This window comes from Lemur catta, chromosome 15, assembly GCF_020740605.2.
Source record: "Lemur catta isolate mLemCat1 chromosome 15, mLemCat1.pri, whole genome shotgun sequence".
Classification (NCBI taxonomy): domain Eukaryota; kingdom Metazoa; phylum Chordata; class Mammalia; order Primates; family Lemuridae; genus Lemur; species Lemur catta.
In genome coordinates this window covers 24,707,471-24,728,255 of record NC_059142.1, presented here as the reverse complement: position 1 = coordinate 24,728,255, position 20,785 = coordinate 24,707,471, and the positions used below count along the sequence as shown (strand labels likewise).

At 36.6% G+C, this 20,785-nt stretch overlaps 1 protein-coding gene across 2 annotated transcripts in view; it reads right to left on the bottom strand.

The window, feature by feature from the left end:
* The window catches only part of ACACA (acetyl-CoA carboxylase alpha), a 231,332-nt gene that overhangs the window by 166,375 nt on the left and 44,172 nt on the right, over positions 1–20,785 (bottom strand). For both annotated transcript variants that reach the window (XM_045525552.1, XM_045525551.1), the window contains 7 exons: positions 17,421–17,553; positions 15,939–16,077; positions 8,858–8,967; positions 7,694–7,775; positions 6,690–6,788; positions 5,253–5,359; positions 2,018–2,128 (listed from right to left, as the gene is read on the bottom strand). In XM_045525552.1, the coding sequence (XP_045381508.1) occupies positions 2,018–2,128; positions 5,253–5,359; positions 6,690–6,788; positions 7,694–7,775; positions 8,858–8,967; positions 15,939–16,077; positions 17,421–17,553 (781 nt within the window). The remainder of the gene's footprint in view (positions 1–2,017; positions 2,129–5,252; positions 5,360–6,689; positions 6,789–7,693; positions 7,776–8,857; positions 8,968–15,938; positions 16,078–17,420; positions 17,554–20,785) is intronic.

The following is a 20,785-nucleotide window of genomic DNA, read 5'->3' as shown; positions in this document are numbered from 1 at the left end:
TGACCTCAAATGCCAGGATCACATCTCTGGGTTTCCTTTTTCTCCTATATGTTAGCCACACAATTCTTCACAGTATTGGAAAGTCTCTAATGACTTTTTATTAATCTGGTCCAGTTTTTCTAGCTTGTTCCTAATGAGAGGATTGACTTATTTAGCTAACCAGTATTAGAACTTACAGACTTTCCCATAAAACTTCCTCTTAGTGTTCTAGACTCTTCCACTATTTGATTCCATAGTAACAAGTAGTTTTGAAATTTCTACAGGAGTTAACATTAATTAACATGCTTTTTATTTTTTATTTTGCTTCTAAGAGCAAAAGTCTTTTCTCTAGATTCCATAAGGCATTGACCTAAACTATGAAATTAGAATTTACAGAAGAAATGTTAAAATAAAAAAAAGACTGAGGTAATATTCAACTTCTGACATTTAAAATAGGATAATACATTCCACTCCCACTGCTCCACTTGACCATCCTTAAAAAATGAAAATAAAAAATAAAAAATAGGATAATACAGCAAGAGAATACCTTTATCAGTTCCTTTATCTAATTTAGCTCCTTGACTTAAGATGGAGTTATGTTTCCATAAGCCTATTGTAAATTGAATATTACAACTCAAAAATGCATTTAATACACCTAACCTACCAAACATCATACATTAGCCTCACTTATTTTATTTATTTATTTTTTCTTTTTTTTATTTTTTGCCCTCCCATCTTGGTTCAAAGTGCTCATAGCCTCACTTATTTTAAACATGCTTAGAACACTTACATTAGCCTACAGTTGGGCAAAATTATCTAACTCAAAGCCTATATTATAATAAAGTGTTGAATATCACATGTAATTTACTGAATACTGTATTCAAAGTGAAAAACAGAATAGCTGCATAGGTACTTAAAGTATGGTTTCTACTGAATATGTATTGCTTTTGCATCACTGTATATTCCAAAAATTTTAAGTTGAACCATTTTAAGTTTGGGACCATCTGTATATCAAATCATGGAAGACTCAGCTCATAGTTTTTCTCTTTAGTTTTTGACAGTGAAGCAAGAAGTTTGCTCCTCAATGGTTTAGGGGTGAAAAAAGCAAAAAGCAAATAAAAGGTAACATGGGACACTAGTAAGAGATGGTGCAAAGTAGAAGATGGTGAGAAAACCAAGAAAAAGAGGGAAGCCAGGAGAGTGAAAAGGCCACACCTGTGTCCCAATTTTCCTTATTCTGACACATCTTTTACCAGGTATTGGTAGGATAAAAAAAGAAGTGAGTCAAGTATGTGAGGATAACTCTGAAGGCAGAACAAAAGAGACCTCTGTCTCCTTTTTCTCCCTCTGTTTAAAGTTCTGAAAAGACATCACTTCTTTGGCTGCCTCTATAACCAGTGCATAGTATGGCCACATCAACTTGGCTGCAAAGCAGAAAAAGATCCTAGGTTGGGCTTTCCTGAGCCACTCTCAGTTCTCGTGTAATGTGGGTCTGCTATAGGGTTCCTGTGCCAAGATGTGGTGGCCATGCAGCACAGGCTAGGGTGTAGGCTGCTGGGCCAGTAGGTAGATGGGACCACTTGGTGGAAACTCAGGGACCAATCAGAGAGCCTGGGCCTGACCAAGCCAAGAGCAACCAGATCAGCATCATACCACCACACCACACACTTTATCTACAATGTCAGCAGAACAGGGGTACAAAAACGTAGAAAGGCATTGATTTTTCCTTGCCATTATGAGATCCTATGAGCCGCACGCACCATGGAGGAATGATCTATCTGAGAAACTGAGCATGTTTATATAAAAGAGAAAAATTCTACTGTTTGAATTACTTAATTAAATAAAACTTAAATTGAATTGGACATTTCTTTAACTTCTTACCCCACTAATAAGGAGGTAGAGACTAGAAAGACTAGATTAATTATAGACAAAATTAAAAATTAAATATTTTCTGTATATCCAAATTATCGTATGAGTTAAATCGTGTATCTCTGATATACACATTGGTTCAAACAAACAAAAACAGCTTGTACTCTACCTGTCTGAAAAGGTTAGGGAAGTCATCTGCATTATTGACTTTTCTGATTCCCTTCCCTCCTCCTCCTTCTGAGGCCTTGATCATTACTGGATATCCAACTTCCTCTGCTGCCTTCAAGAAGAAAGAAAAAAACAGAAGAAAGAGTATTATTAGTAGAGAAGGAGAAAACTGGCATTTTCTCCCTTTAAGAATGCAGTCATTTAGTAAATCTACATGTAGTGACATAGAAAGATCTTCAAGATATACTATTAAGTGAAACAATATTTGTAGTATTAGGTTGAACCAAAACAAATTGCCTTTTTGTAGATTAAAAAAATAGTTGAATATTGGCAATTTCATATTATTCAATCTAAGATAATCCTACATGTGTCAAAAACAAAATAAATCTATGTTTATATATTATATATGTATTCATATATTCACATATGTAAATACAAAGAAATGAAGTATAGAATATACATCAGTGGTGATTTATAAAAGAAAGATGAATAGATATCAACTTTCACTTTTTACTGCATATATTTCTGTATTGTTGGAACTTCTTCCTTATAGTATGCAGTTATCCATGTATTAACCAAAATTTTTTTTAAAAAGATGTATGTAGTTCACTTAATATAAGTTGATAGTATATCAGTATAGCTCCCAACCACATATAAGACTCATCAAATCAGAACTCTCAAGTATCAGCAAATTTTTTCTCCCTTAAGGTTTTATAAAACATAAAAACAAGACCTCAAAATATTAATGAAATTCATCAGAAAACTAATTGTCAGCACATGCTCCAAATGTGCTTTTCACATTTACAGTATTATATAATGATCAGGTGATGATTCCAAAATTTTTTGAAAAATTAATCATATAACTATCAAGTAGGCAGCTGGTTAAATCAAGATATACTCATATATTATATACAATACTATGCAATTATTAGAAGGAATTAGGTAGCCTTTATAGGCAATAAATAGAAAATATCATTAATTTAATATAATTTAACATATTCTATAATTTAATATAATCTAAATTATATTGTTAAGGCAGAAAGTAAACTGGGGAAAAGTTAACTAAAAATGTAAAATAATCAAGTTATTTCTTTGTCAAAATATTCCAGTTTTGCTACATTATAAGAATTTCTTTAAAATGTGTCACCAGAAAAAGGCCATTTCAAATTTTAATTTGCATTAGTAGATTAGGGATGAACATCTTACACTCATAGTCCGATCTCATCTAAAGTTCCCTTAATTCTGTTCTTTTCTATGTTCATATCAACAGAATTAGTATGATGAACTCAATCACTGGGTGATAGGTGATCAAAGAAATAGCACAAATATGGAAAAGGACTTACAAAAATAGGGTGGCCCACAGGAAGAGAGTAAGAAGGTGAGCCTTTAAAAAATATATGAATACTCCTAGCCAAAGGTCACCCATTAAAAGTATTTTAGAAGAATTTTAATGCCATAGGGAAAATGCTTAAATATATAATATGAAGTAGAGGCCGGGCACGGTGGCTCATGCCTGTAATCCTAGCACTCTGGGAGGCCGAGGTGGGCGGATCGCTCGGGGTCAGGAGTTCGAGACCAGCCTGAGCAAGAGCGAGACCCCATCTCTACTAAAAACAGAAAGAAATTATCTGGCCAACTAAAATATATATAGAAAAAATTAGCCGGGCATGGTGGCACATGCCTGTAGTCCCAGCTACCCAGGAGGCTGAGGCAGTAGGATCGCTTAAGCCCAGGAGTTTGAGGTTGCTGTGAGCTAGGCTGATGCCACGGCACTCACTCTAGCCTGGGCAACAAAGTGAGACTCTGTCTCAAAAAAAAAAAAAAAAAAAAAAAAAAAAATATATATATATATATATATATGTATGTATAACATTAAGTAGAAAAAAGTACTAGGATTACCAAACAATATTTATAGTAAAACCCTAATTTTATAATTATTATAATTATAGAAATCTATTAATAAAGATTATTATATGAATCTGTGAATCAAAAAAAGCTGGAAAAAATACATGAATATGTTAATGGACATTATCTCTAGATGGTGGGTTTATGGGTGGTTTTATCATCATCTCTGGCTTTCTATCAGAAAATTCTTTTTATAAATGTAACCAGGGAAAAAAAGACTTTTAGTTAATAAGCAAAATAGCTAGTTCCTTACAAACGGCTTCTACTCTTTTGTGAATTATAGCAAATAGAATAAAGCATTTTCAATTCAATTAGAAATATTAATTCTTCTTATTAAGGAGATTACATGATGCTTAACTTGAAATGCAAACAATATGGCAAAATTAGTTGAAGATTCAACATTCCTCTTCAATTTATAACATACTAATCAAACTCAAGCAGTGTATTTTTCTAAAATAACCTATTTTATCACCTACCCTAGTTGCATGTTTCTACATGGATGGACAATAACTAATGTAACACTTTCAGCCTATTTCAGCTCTCTCCCCCCACTGCTTCCCAAGGGAAAAAATAAACTATACAATTGGTCAGTTTGGAAGGAGGAACAGAGCACACAAAGCTCGGCCTCTTTCCCCCTTTGGGATCAGCCCACTGCACAGAACATAAGCTCTTCATCAGCACTTAGCCATACAATAAGCTGAATGGTAAAAGTTCTCTCTCTGCAGAAGGAAGTCTGTGGTGATTGTTTTAACTCTGATGTTCAGTTTATAAATCGGATTGTTGCTACACACTTAAGCCATTTTCACCAACATCTCTATCTGTAATAAAGCTACCTGCCTGGGCTTCTTGGTTCTGAACTCAAGCAGGGGAAAAGTGTGTTGTTTGCTGGCCCCTTCTCACATACCAACAGTGGGTAGAGAAAGGGAGCATCAGCACCTCCTCAAAACTCTGATTATCACCTAAGAAATGTTCTGTCTGGATAAACAGCCCGTTTCAAAATGAATTTAAATTGTTTAAATTTAAAGTCACTTCCTGGCACGGCATAGTGGCTCACGCCTGTAATCCCATCACTTTGGAAGGCTAAGGCGGGAGGATTGCTTGAGGCCAGGATGGGCAACACAGTGACAACCTGACTCTACAAAAAATAAAAAATAAATATAAAAAAAAATAAAGTCACTTCCTTACTCTATACTTTTTAAACTATACCTTCTGATCTTACAACCCTAATGGCATCATGGATATACATCACGAACCAGGATCCAAATTCCCTGTGTTTGTGACTATAATTGGTTGCTTGAAAGGCATCTCACTCCCTGGAGTTAATAACCTACCTTCAGCCCATCATCCACATCTTTCACATAACCTTTTTCATATAGTTCCTGAGGAACATTTAAGATACGTTTTGAAAAATCATTTTCCTGCCAGTCCACACGAAGACCTGCAATAGACAACAGTGACTTAGAGCAGTTAAAAGCTTGTTTGCTCTTGTCAGTTTTCCACTATACCTTCTTTAAAAGGCTATCATATTTACCCAAAATTGAGGGTAGATGGAAGAAAGAAGGATGCTAAAACCCTGCTTAGTCTCTCAGGTTAATAGCATTTAGCTGTAGCATGACCTGGCAACTTGGGTTCTTATGCTGGAAAAAGCAAGGAGAGCCAACAGGGAGCAACCTATAAAAGTACAAGGACATATAAAGACCAAAAAAAAAAAAGCATGGCAGACTTCTCACAGCAACTCAGCAAGCAAAATGCCTTCAATTTGTGTCTTCAAGCCTGCTCTAGGGCCAGAGGTCTGGGAAATAATTCAATCTTTATGAGCCCTTGGAAATGGAAATGGCGGTTTTATTGGCCTCAGCAGAGTCATGATTCCATGCTCCCTGAACGTCCCTGTACTTAGCCACAAGGGGAACACTATAGGCTCTCCATTCAAACAAGAACAAATTCAACCTTTTATTTTAAACTATTTGACCCAACAGGTCTGGAGAGGATATTGCAATCCCCTAGAGAGCCAGAGTAATAAGGGTTCAAATCTGTTCAGCCTCAAGACAACGGTCATTCCCATTTAAAAGAGATTTTAGCATATGTCTGCTCCCAGTGTTTGAGTATTAAAAAAAAAAAGGAAGTTCATATTGTTATCAGCTATAATAATTCACATAGCATTTTTTAAAGGATTTGTCAAGAATAAATCATTTTTTGAAAATTTTCATTCTTCTGTGTGCCTGAAAGAAAGGTTGATTACTGACCTCATTCTCTGCATCAAGGGCAACTGAGGTTGAATGGTATTAAACAGGCAAAGCAAACCGTCAATGGATTGTGGGCTGACATCAAGAAAACACTGGCAGGGGAATATTTGAGTAAGTGGGTTTGACCTTCTTCTTAGTGACCCAGACTACCTCTCAGGCAGGTCCAAAAGCCTAATTGCACCAAGGAAGATCACACTGAGAAATATTCTGGCCGACCCAGAACAGATCTGAACCCACAGAACCATATGTATTTTCCCACAGTTTCTCCAGATTAAGTCCTAAGATCACTCCAGGTCACAGTTTAGTGTCTGTACATCTGACACTAATTTATAATCCCAAAACATGGTAAAAATCACAGGTGTATTAATTATGCCAAGAGATACAAGGTACCATTAATCAACCAGGATTCCATTCTTGTCAAATATCCCAATACATTTTAAACAAAATTAACCCCTAAGCCATAGTCTTGAATATCCTGCTGGGCTTTTCTGTACTTCAAGATACAAACAAGAAATAACTTCTTACCACTACCACTCCAGGGAAGAGTTGGGATACCAGCAGTCTGAGCCACTATAGAAGATGCAATCTTATCCCCCAAAGCCCACATGGCCTGGCTTGGAGGACCTAAAAGCAAAATAGGAGAAGAACCCTGGCTGTAACATTTCTAGCATATTTATTCTGTCGTGTATTATAATTATTAATGTATTTGTCTTCCCCCCCATCACGTATCATGGCGATTATAAACTTGACTATGAGGACTACTATGCTTTGACACATCTTTGTACCATTTGTAAAACCTAATGTAGCAAGCTTCTTGTGCACAGTGAGAGCTCAATATATGTAAACATATGATGAATTAAATTCCTATGAATCTAACTAAAATTTTATCATCCTTCATGATACAACTTTACCACATTAACAAAGTCATCTTTTTTTAAACCAATATCCTGAAATAAGGACTGTGAAGTTTTGGGATTTCAGTCTGAAATATTATACCCTCCCTGGTCTTAGGGGAACCCAAAGAGGAGATTTATCTTTAATGAGGTTTACAAAGCATATTCTTCATTGTGGAAGGTCTCTAGAGACAGAGAGAGAGAAACACTTTGAGCCATATAACCTCTATTTTTCTCTCTGCCATAAAGACAGCAGAAAAGTCAAAGAATCTCTCTCCCATAGGAATATAACCTATATGCTTAAATGCTAAGGTGCTGATTCATATTTAAGGGCACACTGCCAGGGTATCCTAAGCATTCAATTATCTTTGCTATTTAAAAGCAGGTCCTTCCTCCACATGCTTTCCTAAGGTTAGTGGCAAAGATGATGTGAGATAGGCAGGCTGTAAGAAATAAAAAAGGGGGGAGAAAAGGAAATGAAGGTTACTCTGAGAGTTGCTAATTGATTTTATTAAAAAAAAAAAAAAGAGCTCAGTACATGTTAAGCCGAAGAAAATCAGACTACAGAGTGGAAGGAATATAGGCAAAATTGACAAAAAGAAACAAAGACAGAAACAGTAGGTCAGAAAGGCTTACCCATAAAGGCAATGCCATTTTTCAAGAGAAGTTCCGGGAGCTTGGGATTTTCAGAAGCATGACCCCAGCCAGCCCACACTGCCTACAAGGGAACACAATGATTCATTCTTAAAATTAATACAAAACCCCCACAAACTGCATTACTTTCCATCAAGCCTGGCCCTACTTCATGAGGTACAATAGTTCCACAGCAGCCTAATGCTTAATTTAGCTGCTATACTTGATGGTAAACTTTACAGAACAAAAAGAAGAAGTCTACTGTGGTAAAACCTCTGAAGAGATCAAAACCAAGTTAAAACTGATAGTAAGATCCAGTTAGTCTTGATGCTTGCCTTTAGGAAACTCAGTTTGTAGCAGCTAGGCTCTATAGAGCCTTTCCTAGAAATATTGGCTATCTTTCACATATTCAATTACTTTGGCCACCCAATTCCATCTTTGTATCCAGTGGTTATATTACCATACCAGTTTTAGAATTTTGTCCTCTTTGCACTTTAAGGTACTTACCCTAAACTTCCTAACACAATGAGAGAGGGAAAAAACAACCTACTTCTCTAATACACTACTATATCCTAGTTAACTTTTACTTACTTGAGATGGTTCAAAGATGAAATGCATAGAATATATAATCTCTGAAAGACCCTTCTGAACCCTCTGTTTGTATTATGTTTATTTTTATTCGTTGCATTCTGTTTTTTTTCCTTGTCTGGTTTAGTTATCTCATAAAAAGGCATTTAAGAATTTTTGAAAAAGATACTTTATATAAATGTTCTTCTTTGGGTATCCCCTTATGCCTAACTGTAAAATGGGCGAATTTGGTATTAAAGGACACATTGGGACTCGGCATGGTGGCTCATGCCTGTAATCCTAACACTCTGGCAGGCCGAGGCAAGAGGATTGCTTGAGACCAGGAGTTCGAGACCAGCCTGGGCAACATAGTGAGATCCCATCTCTAAAAAAATTATTTTAAAAAATTGGCCAGGCATGATGGTGCACACTTGTAGTCTCAACTACTCAAGAGGCTGAGGCAGGAGGATCAATTGAGCCCAGGAGTTTGAGGATGCAGTGCACTATGATGATACCACTAAACTCTAGCCCAGGCAACAGAGTAAGACAGTGTCAACATAAACAAATAAATGAACAAACAAACACACTAGCACATCTTACTTGTACCGGGATCCTTTTAGCAATATCAAGAATTAATTCCACATTTGCATAGTTGTTGTTGTTTGGTCCTCCAGGAACTGGCACATAGTGATCTGCCATCTTAATGTATTCTGAAAACACAAGCAAATTAATACAGAACACATGATTTTTTTTCCAGAAATTTAACTGCACAGAGAAACTAGGTAAAGGACAGGGACTATCAAAAGTAATCACAGGACAAACAGTATTAATGGGGTAATTTCCAAGACCATTTAATTGGAGGCTCTGAGTTTGTTAAGCGACAGGCACTAACATGAGTTAATACCATGTTTAAGGAAGCTCCCATACTAAAATAGCTATTCTCAAAGACTTCACTACTTAACCTCTCTGAAGAATCTTTATGACCTCTATGTCAAGGTTTATGTGTCCGTCACTTAGTGACCCAAGCACAATTCTATTCTGAGAAGTTCTAGTCTGACATCCTTTAACTTGCACCATACCCAGAGACAGCCCTTTTCCTGGTATAGAGCTGGACAGTATGGGGAGAGAGGAAAGCCTGGAGGGTTTACAGACTGGCTAAACAGGAAAGGTTAGTTACAGAAGTTTAATTTGTGCCTGAAAAGCGTTTATCTGGAATGGTGGAGGCAACAGATATTTGAACAAAACTTTAGAAAGATAACCACTTTCCCTTCTTACATTTATTTTTTTGCTCAGTATTCCCTTTCAAATTTGTCACCTGATGTCTCTCTCTTACTACTCTGGCAAGAACTATAGCAGAGAAGCTATGGTGTGCAGGAACTATACTAAGCACTTTATATATATATTATTTCATTTAATTCTCTCAGTGATCCTATATATATGATTGGCATTATCAAGCATCCCAGTTTATAGGAAATTATGGGTTGGAGCAGTTTAGTAACTTACTGAAAGTTCATTCTACCATTATTTCTTATATTTATTAATGTTTCTTTTATCTTGTTCTTTACTGTAAAAAATTTTAAGTCCTTTCTAAAAGAAAAATCCACTAAAAAAAAGATATTTCACTAAACATAAGATACAGTGCCCTGCAGTTTGTTTAAAATTAAAATAGGTTTATTATTCCCTTTGATTATAGGAGGGAAAGTATACTAATTATTAAAACTTTTAGATAACATAACAGGATATAATAACACTATTTTTAAAAAGTCAAATTCACCCGTTGTCCCACCTCAAAGATAACTAGTTCATGCCTTTGGTAGACTTGTTAGGCAATTTAACAATATATTGTGCATATCTTTTCACATTGTGAGATAGAGATATATTTAATATTGTATGTTTAACATTTTAATGGATGCCTAATATTTCAATAGTCCATAACTCAACTAACTTATTGATAGAAATATAGGTTATTTATAACTTGGAAAATATTAAAAAATGTGGATCCTCGTACTGCTGTCCAATTTTACAATCAAGATATGTTCCTAGAAGTAAAACTATTGGGCCAAAAGGTATTTAGATTTTCAGACTTGCACTAGTAAAATGGGTATCAAATAGCCTATATTCTCACCTATGCTAGGTGTTACCAATCTTTTTAATTTTGCCAGTCTTGTAAGTTTAAAAAAAATCTACCATTGTCTTGGTTTACATTTCTTTGATTATCATTGATACTGAATCTCTTTTCATATGTTTATTGTTCCTTTTTGTTTCTTCTTTTATGGACTACCTATTCATGTTCTTTGTTCATTTCCTATTGAGAGATGCCTTTTTCTTATATTACAGGTAGAGACTCTTTGCCGCCAATACGTTTTTCCAGATGATTGGTTGTCTTTAACTTTTTCTTTCTCTTTTTTTATTTGCAAAACAGAAATTTTTATATAGTTGAATCTCTCCAACTTTTCCATTGTGGTTTAGTCTTTTCTGTAGTTCAGCAGCCCTAGACAGGAAAAGTTACCTTAATTGCTGACTTACATCCTTTACACACACACACACACACACACACACACACACAAACACACACAGTCTGCAAAAATATTGCTACTACCAACTCAGAGTTCTATACCAATCAAATTTTCTATTGTCATTATTGTAGACAGTAAAGAAAAGAGAAGCCCTGGGAAGCAGAAAAAGAAAGCTCACTGTCTCATTATATAAGATTCTCCCTTATTTCTTAGCTGTCAAGTTTCCATAACTACCACCAGAGATGCTATAGAGTACATTCACAAATAAATAAAAAAAACTCTCCTGAAAAGAGAGTACTCAATTCTTTACTATGGATTCAACTAATCATCCACCTTTCTTACTTTTCCAATAACTATCGTGAAATAAATAATGCAACGGGTTAATTATTACTATTCTCACCCTTATCCTGTCAGTTTTGCCCACTTCCCTCTAGTCTCAGAGGATAAAGTCCTCTCCTCATGTTAATAACCAACTCTCCTATCTAAGGTTCCTTTATCATAATTTTTTAAATCATAAAAATAATTATTGTTTTAAACTGGATCACAGAGATCATTGCACAATGGTAAAAATTTACTAAAACTCATAGAACTATACACTTTTAAAAAGGTGTCGTTTTATGGTATATAAATTATACTCAGTAAAGCTGTTAAAACAATTAACATAATAGAAAGGTTAGGGAAAAAAGGAAAAATCACCCATAATACTTATCCCTAAATTCATTACCACTAATATGGTAATCTTTTCTACTTTGTTTTTATAGAAATGGGGTCTCACGATGTTGCCCAGACTGGCCTCAAGTGCTCTTCCTACCTTAGCTTCTGAGTAGCTGCAATTACAGTTCTGAACCACAGCATCTGACTCCATTCTAACTTTTTAAATAACATTTTTAAAAATGTATATATATTCCATGTAAAAAGTTGAAAAAAGTAGAAACACAAATAGAAATTAAAGATCAAAACACCCCAATATTCTACTCCTCAAGAAAATGACTACTGCTTTTCCATTTTTATTTTTTTGCTTTTTTGTTTTTTTTGAGACAGAGTCTCAATCTGTTGCCCAGGCTAGAGTGCAGTGGCGTCATCATAGCTCACTGCAACCTCAAACTCCTGGGCTCAAGTGATCCTCCTACCTTAGCCTCCTGAGTAACTGGGACTATAGGCACGTGCCACCATGCCCAGCTAATTTTTCTATTATTTTTGTAGAGACAGGGTTCATTCTTGCTCAGCTGGTCTCAAATTCCTGACGCCAAGGGATCCTCTCACCCTGGCTTCCTAGAGTGCTGGAATTATAGGCATGAGCCACCACACCCGGCCTACTATTTGCTATTTTGATATATGTTGTTACAGTCTTTTTTCCTAGCTATACTATACACAATGTATTTTTTTCTAATATTATATTATGCTATCAATTTCCTTTTAAAGCTGACTTTTTCCTTATCAATTGTGGTGGACAGACACTAAGGTGTCCCCAAGATTCCAAATTCCAGGTATTCATCCCTTCTGTAAGCTCCTCCCCTTGGGTATGAGCAGGATCTGTTACTTGCTGCCTCTAGGCAAGAGAATATGGCCATGGTGATGAGATATCAATTCCATGATAACATTACATAAGGAATAAACCCATCTTACTAGGAGACTCTCTCCCTTGCTGGCTTTGAGGTAGCGTCATTTTGGGATGGCATACGTGACAAAGAGCTGACAGTGGCCTCTGGCTAAGAACCAGCCAATGCCTGAGACTCAACCAGTCCCTGAGACTAAGAGACTCAGCCCCTTAGTTTGACAGCCCACAAAAAACTAAATGATGCTAATAACCATGTGAGCTTGAAAGCAGATCCATCCCAACTCGAGCCTCAGATGAAACCTCACCTTCAGCTGACAACTGATTGCAGCCTTTTAAAACCTTGGAACAGAAGACCCAGCTAAGCCATGATCTGACCTATAGAAACTATGAGATAATAAATATTGTTTAAAGCTGATAAATTTGTGGTAATTCTGTTACATAGTAATAAATAATACAGAAATTTATCAAAACAGATTCTCATACTAATGTCATTCCACAAAATATTTTTTAATGGCTGCATGGTATTTCATGGAATTAGTATAGTTCATTTTAGTTAACTAATCCACTGATGTTAGACACTTGAGTTACTCCCAGTTTCTCACTATTTTTAAATATGATAATATGCAATTTGTATGAATATATTGCCCCATTACTGATTTTTTCCCTCAGTATAAATACCAAGAAATATGATTTCTTGGCCAAAAGACATGCATATTTTTGTCTACTGTACTCTTGACCCTATTCCCTTCCATCCCCTTAGGTCTCTCATGTATTTCAACCCCTACCCAAACTTTGGCTCTTTCCTCTCAGACTATAAACATTCCCAAGTCTCTTTCATTCTAAAAAATAAAAATCTTCCCTTGGCCCTGAATTTCTCTTTAGTTACTGCCTTTTCTTCTTCTCTTCTCAACTAACATTTTTTAAAAAACTAGTCCACATTGGCTATCTCCATATCACTTCCCATTCATTCCTTAACATCCTATATTAGTCTGCATGTTCTTATATAGTTCTAGTGATACTATTGCAAAAGTTACCAATGATTTCTTAATTCCTCGACAAGTTCTTAGTCCATTGTTTTTGGACTGTTGACACATTTGACCCTTTCTTATTGAAATTATCTTTTCTCTTTACTTCTCTTTTCTCTCCTATCTCTTCGATGATTTCTTCCCAATATTGTTTATGGGCCTGTCTTCCTCAGTCTACCCCTAACTTTTAGTTTTCCATAAAATTCCATCCTCAGCCCTCTTCTCTTCATTTTCTATCTGTTCATCTGGGATGTAGTACTGAATTTACCACATAATGGCCAATAATGCACATATCTTAATTTCCAGCTCTAAGTTCTAAAAGGATATATTCAACTTTTTACAGGAGTTATAGGACTTACATTTACCACAAGTATTCTAAACTAAATTCATATCCCCACAAAAAAACCCCACCTTGTTGTTCTTGTTATATTATCTATTTTGGTTGGTGGTACTAGTATCCGCTTAGTCAACCAAATTTGAAACCCAACAGTCAACATTAACTCTTCCCTTAATCACCAAATCTTGCTATTTTTACCTTCATCTCTCTAAACCCTTCCTTTCTTCTCTATCCTCAGTCCCATCATCACGTCCTGCATTATTTTCTTCTTCAAATGGATCTTCCACAAGGCTAACAGAATCATCCATCCAATTGTTTTTTTAAAGAAACTATCTTTTAGAGATTAATACAGAAATATTTATAGATGGAATAATATCATATCAAATATTTGTTTCAAAATAATTGTGGGGGGATGAGATTATAGCTAAAACTAGATTGGCCATGAGTTGATAATTATTGATATTGAATGACAGCTAGATGGGAAGGGATTCATTATACTCTTCTACTTTTATATAGTTTAAAAAAAAAATCAGGCTGGGCATGGTGGCTCATGCCTGTACTCCTAACACTTTGGGAGGCCAAGGTGGAGGATCACTTACGGCTAGGAGATCAAGACCAGCCTGAGCAACACAGGGAGACCCTATCTCTACAAAAAACAAAAAAATTAGCTAGGTGTGGTGGTGTGTGCCTGTGGTCCCAGCTACTCAGGAGGGTGAGGCAGACGGATAGCTGGAGCCCAGGAGTTGGAGGTTGCTGTGAGCTATGATGACGCCACTGTACTCTAGCCTGGGTGACAGAGCAAGACCCTGTCTCAAAAATAAATAAATAAAAAATAAAAAAACCCTCATCCATTTAAATACAAATTCTTTAATGTCAACACACATACACCCACACACACCGCTAAAATGATAAAGTCTGTGCTTTTGAGGATGGAAAACAAGGCCTCCTCTTGACAAATGCTAGATCATATCTTGTACTTTAACAAGCCACTTGTAATTTCCAGAAAACCACTCATGTCACACCTTCACACATTTGCACAGGCTGTTCTTTCTGCATGATACACCCTTCTGTCCCACAATTGCTTCATTAACTTTTACTAATTCTTGGCGAGGCATAACCTCTTTTAGATAGCTTTCTCTTAACTCTGTCCCCAAGAGTTAGATGTCTCACTTCTATGTTCTCATAGTACCCTGTGCATGTTTCTATTATAGCATGTACCTCATTGTATTGAAATTGTTTCCTACAAAAAGATCACATCTTATTCAATTGTGAGTCTCCATGTTCACTGAATGAATGAATAAATGAATCAATTGGAGTATCAGGCAGATATGAATGGATGGATGGAGAAAAAGAAACCACATAAGCTAGTTTATATTTATTATAGATGACCTCATCTTTATAACTATCCAGTGAAACAGACTTTATAATCTTCCTTCTACAGGTATAAAAATTGCAACTCAGAGATATGAAGTGTGCATCTAAATGAGTTCACATAATAATATCTGTTTTCCAATAAATTGGTGACTTCTCTGTTCCTAAATAAGATGACATAATAACCTCTACTCTTTAGGAAAAATTTTAACACGATTGTCTCAATAGAGAGAGAACATATCCAGACCAAAATAGGTTTAAAAGAATAGCTCTTTAAAGAGCTAATGTTATCTGGTGGGTAATTCACCTTAAGAGATTATAGCTTAGTGATAAAACGTATGGAGAAGAAAGACTAGCCACACCTTTCACACCAATAATCTTCATCTACAACTCTCAGATAGAGGACTGAGTAGGGAATATGCAGAAGAGCTACGTGAAACCCACTTGGGTCCCTCTCCTTCAGGAGGAGGAGCAGAAAAAAAAAGAATCTTAACCTAAGTGTCTTCATAATTCAATATAACCTATAAGGGAAACAGCACTTCCTTCCAAACCTTTCTACTTACACATGCCAAAGTATGTGGCAGGGCAAATACTTAATGAAAAAGGCACACACTTGAAAGTTCAAATCAACACTTTTGTTAAATTTTTATGCACTTACCCTTAGAACACAGGATTTTATATTGAGGTGAACTACAGTATAAGCACTTTTATATGCCTATTATTCACACTTTTTAAAGAGAAATTCTTTTTAAAGGTTTTCTTTTGAAAATCCTGCATTTGGGAATCCCTCTAAGTTAACATTCTCCTACTTAAAGGCTGTGGTATTCAATGCTTTATGCTTGATCATGATCCTTTCATGCTACTATCAACTCACCTGCATTGGCTTTAAGGTCTTCAGGTGTGACCATAACAACGAATCGGATTGCACGCTCATTTCGAAACATTTCATAAGACCACCTACGAATAGACCGCATGCATTTCACAGCTGCAATGCCATTGTTAGCAATAAGAACCTGGGAGGGGGATGGGAAGTGAAGGAAAAGGTAGAAAAGAAAGGCAATGATGAAGGAAAAGAGATCAGAGAATTTTTATAGCTCTGTCTTTCTCTGAAAAAGTCAGATTTTCAACCAAGAATTCTTACTGCTAGTCTAAGATGTTAGGAACGAGCTCCCCCATGATTAAACCATATTTTAAACTGTTTGCTAAGCAAATATTTTAATATGTGCCAGGTAAAACTTACTGCTTTCTAACTTTATTTCTTGAAGGGAAAAAATTCACAACTACTCAAATCCTGTAAGTTGGTGGATTATTCTACCATACCACCATACCTACTACTAGGGAACAGAAGAAAACAAACTTCAGAGGGATGATGTATTATCAAATAAGGAAGGGGAGAAGACCAAACAGTGCAGTGTCATGCACCGTGCTCTGTTGGAATAAAGCAAGGTGCAGAGACGTAAACATGTTTAAAAACCCTGGCATCAATCACTTCTCTCCAAAATCAGGAACCTAATGCCTTAGAATTATAAAGACTGCCCCAGAAAGAATGGTCACAAGAAAAACAATAGAAGAATCACTTAATCCTGAGACTTTTCTGTAAATAAACCTTTCATCTCCTTACCTATCTTGTAATCATGCCTCTGAGGATAACATAAGCTAATAGACACATACTATATCTTTATTGGAAGACTAATAGAAGGACAGTGCTGAAGCAATACCTTTAAGAGTAGAAATATAGGTCCCTATCTCTTAATCTCTTAATCACTGCAAGCTATTTCAACCAAGTCATCCTCTCAGCTCTGACATGGTTTAGATAAAAGTGACACAGAATTACATTTCAAAATACCTGAAATCTCTTTAAGTATTTCATGTGGTATATTTCCCCCTAAGTATCTCAAATACCCTAGTGGAAGCCAGTAAGTCACAGTGTATCAAAATGTTTAAGTCATCTCTTCTGAAAATCTCTCTACTCCCTTAGCTCTCAAACCAATGCTGTGGCATAATATACCAGCACCCCACAAGCTAATCAATTCTTTATACCCGGTCAGATCAGTGCAGCCCCACTCTGTAAAACCACAAGATCTTTCAAAAAGAACTTTATGAGCACTATTCTATCTTCTTAATTAGCTATGACTAAATTATCAGTGGTACATACATATTACAGAAAATAGTGACATTATATTAACAGGATACCAGGGAGGCTAACAGGATACCAGGGAGGCAGACAGGACAATTCTGCATAAAGAGGTTAAGTTTCTGCAAATCTAAATATCAATTTTGAGCAATTCTACATAATAAATCTAGGCATTAAATCTCAAGTACTTTTGACAAAATAACTTAGCAAGTTACAACTTACCTTCTCAATCACTTTATTTCCCCCAAAGCGCGTAACAAATTCTGCTGGAGAAGCCACAGTGAAATCTCTCTGAGAGTCGATTTTTTTTCGGTCTCGACCTTGCTTTACTAGGTGCAAACCAGACATGCTGGACCTATAAAAATAGAGAAATCATTACAGTCTCTACATAAAATTTCTTTGCACCATTTATATGCCCTGGAGACGAGCTTTTCACTACCATGCCCACAATGGTACATTTTTTTTTTTAATTAAAAAAAATTTTTTTGTTTGTTTTAGAGACAGGGCCTCATTCTGTTGCCCAGGCTGGAGGGAAGTGGCATGATTACAGCTCACTGCAGCCTCAAGCAATCCTCCCACCTTAGCCTCCCAAGATGCTGGGACTACAGGTACATGCCACCACACCTTTCTATTTTTTTGTAGAGACAGGGTCTCCCTGTGTTGCCCAAGCTGGTCCTAAACTCCTGGCCTTGAGCCATCCTCCTGCCTCAGCCTCCCAAAGTGCTGAGATTACAGGTGTGAGCACTGGCACCTGGCCCTCATGCTTTACTTAATTGGCAGTACTGTATTTTTTTTTCTTAGTGGTACATAAAATAATAGTGTTTCTAACAATCAATAGTGCCTTAGATTAGATGAAATATAGTAGTAGAAACAGCGTGGGTCTGGGTTTAAATTCGAGATCTATTCATTGAATAGCTCCAATGACCTTTGGCAAATAATTTAATCTTGCTCGGCTCCAGTGTTTTCTTTGTAAAATATGCATAATATTCACTGTTCCAGTTATTTACCTATTGTTTCTCAGCTCCACACTTATCCTTTTATGCTCTGCTTTGTGACAATGGGGCTAAGAGTCTGCAAATTTCATTTCCAAAAAATCCTGTGCTAGCTTTTTCCTATTCAGTTCTGTCAATGGGAAGGTAGAAAGGTAAGGAAAGGGACTTTCTTCCTGTTTTCCAGCTCTTATCAGAATTGTTCCAGCAGTAACAGAGAGTTAATTTCAGCTCTAGCTTCTTTTAGCACTCCCAGGAAAAGCCTGAGAGGTACCAGCAGCAGTGGATTGTAGCTCTGAGGCAGAGTACCAGCCTTGCCATGCTCACTCATCCTCTGGACCATGCTGCTTGGGCCTATCAATCACCTGTCAGGTCAAGCCTTCTCCTCTGGGACGTGAGCACCAACTACTCAAAGCTTACTCCCAAAGGTCCAAGTACCAGCCCCCTACCCTAGGGCCCTCCACCAAGCTCTGAGATTCTAGTAACACTACCTCTATCCTTTTGTTCTCCCAGGCCTAGGGGTGATAGTTGCTTCCTGTAGTTATTAACTCTGGGTCACCTCAGCATCCCTTTTTGGTTCTGTATTCTTCTAACACCCAAGTAAGCACTGTTGAATGCCCTCTGTTTTCTTATAGTTTGTGCAGTTTCTCTTCCTGTGATTGGACCTTGACTGATAAGACCCTCTGAAAGAGTGCTTTGAGGATTAAGTAAGATAATGGATATGAGTTCCTTTATACACTATTTGATAGATAGCTGTTTTCTTTTCCTATTCCCATCTGTTCTTCCTTTCCCCTACAATTTAACCTTGACACTGCAGTAAGTTATCTTTTCAAAATAAAAAAATGTGATTAAAATCTTCCCACAAAGGAAATAGCAGGTCCAGATGCTTTAAAAGACATGTTCTAGGGCAGTCATCTACCAGACAATAACTTCCAGACAATAGAAAAAGAAATAAAACTCCCCAGCTAAAGTAAGATTGATAACAAAACTAGACAAAGATGTTACATGAAAGGAATATTCCAGGTCCATTTTACTCATGATTATAGATGCAAACTTCCTAAATAAAATATCCTAAAACACTAAGGTACTGGTGCAAAAATGGGCAAAATATTAGTCAAAAATATGTTACTTCATGACAAAGTTGAGTTTGTCCCAGGTATGCAAGGATGGTTTAATTTTAGAAAATCTATAAATGTAAAAGTTTATGTAAGAGGTTCTAGGAAGTGAAATTAAATGAAAAAAAATTAAACTTGTTAAGATTATAAAGGAGGAGGTTAAACTATCATTATTTGCAGATGATGTGATCATTTACATAGAAAACACAAAAAGATTCCACAAATTATTAATAATAACAAGAGACCTTGGTCAAATATTGAAGGAAAACAACAAACTTTTTCTTCTACTATACTCTTACAACATAGAACACTTTTGTGACCCCATGTATGGGAGTTTTTCTCCATACACCAAGCAGTTCTGCAGCACATACCAGCTGGGTATTCTATGATTCAATTCAATTCTGACACTGTTTGTGTGGAGATAGTGTCATATCTCCCAGGTTAAGTCCCACAAGACTTCTACCCCCACCAAACTACAGATGTCAATTCCAAGTCCCAGGTTGTGAGACCTATACTTCTGGCTAAATAACTATAAATTGGGGTTCCCGTGACAACGTCCTAGGGTTTGATTAATTTGCTAGAGCAGCTCACCAAACTTAGGGAAATACTTTACTTACATTTACCCATTTATTATAAAGGATATTACAAAGGATACTGATGAACAGCCAGATGGAAGAGATGCACAGGGCAAGGCATGTGGGAAGGGTGTAGAAGCTCTGTACCCTCTACAGGTGCACCACCTTGCAGGCACCTCCAAGTGTTCAGCAATCAGAAAGCTATCCAAACCCCATAGTTCAAGGATTTTTATGGAGGTCTCATCACATGGGCATAATTGGTTACATCAATGGCCACTGGTGATCAATTGAAAGTTCCAACCATCTAATCACAGGGTTGGCTCCCTGGCAACTAGGACCTATCCACAGGCTATCCAAGAATTCCCCATTCACCAGTCATCTCATTAGCATACAGAAAGGCACTTATTGCTTAAGAGATTCCTAAGGCTTTAGAAACTGTGTGTCATGAAACTGGACACAGACTATATATATTTCACAATATAAGTGTATAGATACATGATTAACATACAAAAAGTCCAAAAATATTATATACAGATTATATACGGATTATAAAATTAAAAGATTATAAAGTAGGCCGGGCGCGGTGGCTCACGCCTATAATCCCAGCACTCTGGGAGGCCGAGGCGGGAGGATCGTTTGAGCTCAGGAGTTTGAGACCAGCCTGAGCAAGAGTGAGACCCCCTCTCTACTAAAAATAGAAAGAAATTATATAGATAACTAAAAGTATATATAGAAAAAAATTAGCCGGGCATGGTGGTGCATGCCTGTAGTCCCAGCTACTTGGGAGGCTGAGGCAGGAGGATTGCTTGAGTCCAGGAGTTTGAGGTTGCTGTGAGCTAGGCTGACGCCACGGCACTCTAGCCTGGGCAACAGAGTGAGACTTTGTCTCAAAAAAAAAAAAAAAAAAA